We start from the raw sequence: 4,156 nt of genomic DNA, 5'->3' as shown, positions 1-4,156 counted from the left end.
TTATATTGATTTGTGAGTATGTGTGCATGTGTAGACACACTGTATATATATATATATATATATGTGTGTGTGTGTGTATATATATGCATACGTTAAAAATATTATATATATATGTATGTGTGTATGTGTGTTAGAGAGTTAATTTTTAACTGAGAATGAGGATGATAGAGTTGAAAAAACCTTCAGTATGGCACTAGGGGAGGTCTCTCACTTTCTACCTTTGAATCTTCCATGGACCTGAGTTTCCTTACCTATAAAATAAACAGTTTGAACTAGATGATTTCCAAAAAAAAAAAAATCTTCCAGATCTAAATCTATGATTACATAATAATTCTAAAGGCAAATGAATCAGTTGAAGCCAACAATAACAAGTACAAAAAAATTAATTGTTAATAAGATTGAAGAAGTTTATTAAAATAAATTGAATCTCAGTTTTAATAAATCATAGCATAATTTCAGCATAAATGTTGTAATTGTTTTTTTTTCTTTTTAACTAATTCTTCACTGAATTACAATATCAGTGGAATGTGAACGATCTCTTGTAGGACACCAGAGTCTTATGAAGGCCCTTTCCAGCTCCAAATCTATGATCCTATTTGTGTACAATCTTACCAGGGAGCAGGAATTGAATTAATTAGCTAATCTCATAGTTTACACATAGTGAGTAGTTTATTCATTTTAATTACTATTTAATCAAGTGATATGAATTAGTTAATATAGTACAGCTTGAAAATCTGATAATATTTTCCTTGTCTTCTCTTAGTACTCTCATTAAAATTTACTATTATTTAATATAAAATTAGGCCTTTAGTAAGAAAAGCTATATTTCCTATAATTATATCTCCTAAATTTTGTAATTAATAGCATGACAGGCTTAAAAGAGCTGTCCTTATTATAGTTTGTCCTCTTTATTATCAAAATGCAAAAAGGTTTTTTTAAAGACAAACTATAACACCAAGAAATACTCTCTTTGAATTCATTTTTATGACATTCTATACAAAATAAATATTTTCAAACCAATATTAGGAAAAAAACAGTTTATTAATCCTCTATGAAAGATTGACTATTTTCTATGTCTGAACATATAGTTACTTCAGAAAATATTTTTGGTGAAAAATTTGTTATTTGTTGCATGTTATAATAAAAATAAAATGAAATGACATTTTTTTGTTTTTCTAGTAGTGGTCTGAATGTCACATTGGTATGGTTCTTTGGTATCATTAATCTCACCTTTGTGTGACAGACTGTGCTCTCTCCTTCCTCAAACATTTTTCACCATTGTATGGACACAACCAAAAACATCATCCATTCATGCATCCTTGCATGCATGCATGCATGCATTCATTCATTCTGCAAACATTCTTTTGCACCTGCTTCACAAGGCATTATGCAAGTGGCTGTAGAGACAAATGAGACTTGGTTTCTGCCCAAGATCGAGTGGGGGAAATGAGATATAAACAAAGAACTCAAAAACAAGGTAAAATATGATAAATGTTGCAAGAAAGCTACAGAATGTTATGGGAGCCACAGAGTAGAGAAAAACTGCATACATTGTAGATGATAAAGGGAGACTTCATGGATTTGGTAGCATATGCTTGAATGGGTAGGGGAGATGGGACAGAGCCTTTTTGAAGATGGAATAGTACAGAAGTAGAAAAATGTGAGATGTGACTGTGGATCAAATGGTGCTTTGGTCTAAGTAGAATATAAAATCCTAGAAGAGGGATAGGAAGAGGTAAACTTGGAAACACAGTTTGGGGCCAAAACAATCTGAATCTTAAGTGTTAGGCAAAGGAGTTTATTAGGTAAGAATTTAGGTGGTAGAATTTTTTTAGCAAAGGACTCATGTGATCAATGCTATTTCATAAAGATTAAGAGCAGTGAGCACTGTAGCATAAGAGAGAGAGGAGATAAGAGGAGAGGAATAGGATAAAAAAAGAATAATGCTATACATAGAGGAGGAATGATCTAAGGACAAAACCTTGAGGAGTATCCACCTACTTTTAGTGGTTGGGAAAGTAATAGGAGACAGTAAAAGAATTAGAGAAAGAATCTTCAGACAGGAAAGTGAAGAACTAGACAGTGATTTATTTTGTAACCAAAGGGAGAAAATTTCCAATCAAGAAAGAGTGATAATGAGGGCAGGGGTCTTCTTGTAAATGTTTAATGACAAATTTCTGAGATGTAAATACTCCCATGGAAAATTTAAAAATGGATTCTTAAGTCATTTTGAGCTCACTTCAGCACACCTGTGGGACAGTGACAACAGTGACATATGCAGGAGGGAATTTGAGATGGAATATGGAATAAAAACATGATCAGTGACTTTATAAAGAAATTTAAATGAAATAGTAGGAACAAAATTCAGTTTACAAGAAGTTGAGGAAAGGAATGGTGGGGAAGAAGGGACTGGGGATGTATATATACTACAATGAGTTTCATTATGAAAGGCAGGCCAAACTTTTAGTGAAATAAATCTGAACTGAGTTATGGTCCTGTATGTATCATTTAAAAAAAAATCTTTAGTACATTTTTGCAGTCATTGTTCGAGTATGTAAATGAGGTATAGTGAGTGTTGGCTGCATTAGGTCACCTCTAAGGTTCTTCTGATCTTTATGGTATAGATTTCCAGAAGGAAAGTTACAGAAGATAGAATGAGAGCTCAAGCAGATAGTGAAATTGAGGATTTCCCCTAACCCTTTTCAGAATATGGAAGACTTGAAGGAACTAGTGGAGAGAGACAAATTAGTGATTCAAAATGGAAGAGTTAATTGCTTTACCATTGTCTAGGAAGAAAGAGGAAACCAGGGAACACCCAGGATAGGTGAAAGGGTTAAGATGGAAAAGAAGAGTCACTTCTTCCTTTGAAACAGGGCAGAAAGCATGAGAGAATAAGTGAAAATATTTTGTGAGTGAGAGGATGAAAGATAAAGGAAGTCATGTCAGCTGATCTTGATTGTTTCAGTAAAGTATTTAAAGAAGTTATGGACTGAGAGTGGGAGGTAGGAGTGGAATTAAATAAATGAAAGTATTTTGCTATTTTTATTATACTATAAATGTGAGGTTTGATACATTTTCCAAAGGGCAACAATTGAAGTTCTCTTTCTCTTCGCTGTACTTATTTATTATAAATGAATTGCTTCAATAGATTGACAGCTGTGACTGATTGATGCTTACTCTGTTCCAGGAGGTGTGGCTACAGCAAAGCAAAACAAGACCCAGAAGAGGAAAAAATGCATTTTCATAATGGGCACAGTAAGCACATTGTACAAATTTGCCCACAGTTCTCTTTGACTTAAGTTTACATTTCTGGCTAGGTATAGTAACATAATGAACAAAAAGATAGTTTTGCTGTTTCTTTTCTTAATATCAAGTCTTCTATGAAGAACAGAGTATTCATGCATGGTGATTAGGTATTGAAAAGTAATTGGTAGAGTTTGAGCAACTCTTTGCTGCAACTTTTGAACACTGCAGGAATTTCAGTAAAATCCTCTTACATAGTATGAAAAATGTCATATTTCCAACTAAGTCTCTAAGTTAATTCTAATTTATATAAACTCAGTGGAGAAAAAAATCTATCATATTAATTATGGAAATTGAGTGTAAATGAAGTTTAAAAAAAAACCTTTAGTATTCCCTCATTAAGCCTTTTCCCCCTCTTATCTTATTTAGATGTTCTCTTGCATTAGATAAGAATTTTCTGGAACAGGTCATACAGACCACTTAGTCTCAAATGACATGGGTGATTTTAAAAGGTTATAGAAATTTAAAGCATTATAATTTAACAAAGAAATGTAAAATGGATTCATGCTCTCTGGTTTGTTAATACTAAGCCAGTATTGCTTCGTGAAATGTGATGCATCTAGAATTTTCAAAATGATCTAAGCTACCATACCAAGACAAGTGAATGCCAAGTACAATATGTGGTACTTCTGATTCTGGTAAATGTCCCATTGCACAAGCACCAAGGAAGAATCTCTTTCAATTTTTATTGTATATGCCCAAATTTGGCAAAATGTAACTGTGCTTGTAAAAGGAAACTAAAACTTCCCTCCTGTTTTGTTGTCAAACTCCTGGATAAAATTACCTTCCCTAACCCACTCCCCTCCCAAAAAAGGAGGCATATGTGTGTATGTATATATGTATGGGTATACAT

The 4,156-nt window shown here is 32.9% G+C and overlaps 1 protein-coding gene across 1 annotated transcript in view; it reads left to right on the top strand.

Moving 5' to 3' along the window:
* The window catches only part of EPHA5 (EPH receptor A5), a 458,275-nt gene that overhangs the window by 410,929 nt on the left and 43,190 nt on the right, over nt 1-4,156 (top strand). The window contains exon 10 of the mRNA XM_027836299.1: nt 3,188-3,255. Coding sequence (XP_027692100.1) covers nt 3,188-3,255 — 68 coding nt within the window. The remainder of the gene's footprint in view (nt 1-3,187; nt 3,256-4,156) is intronic.

Source organism: Vombatus ursinus, unplaced genomic scaffold, assembly GCF_900497805.2.
Source record: "Vombatus ursinus unplaced genomic scaffold, bare-nosed wombat genome assembly UNPS02014818.1, whole genome shotgun sequence".
Classification (NCBI taxonomy): domain Eukaryota; kingdom Metazoa; phylum Chordata; class Mammalia; order Diprotodontia; family Vombatidae; genus Vombatus; species Vombatus ursinus.
This window is presented reverse-complemented; position numbering and strand designations above follow the sequence as displayed.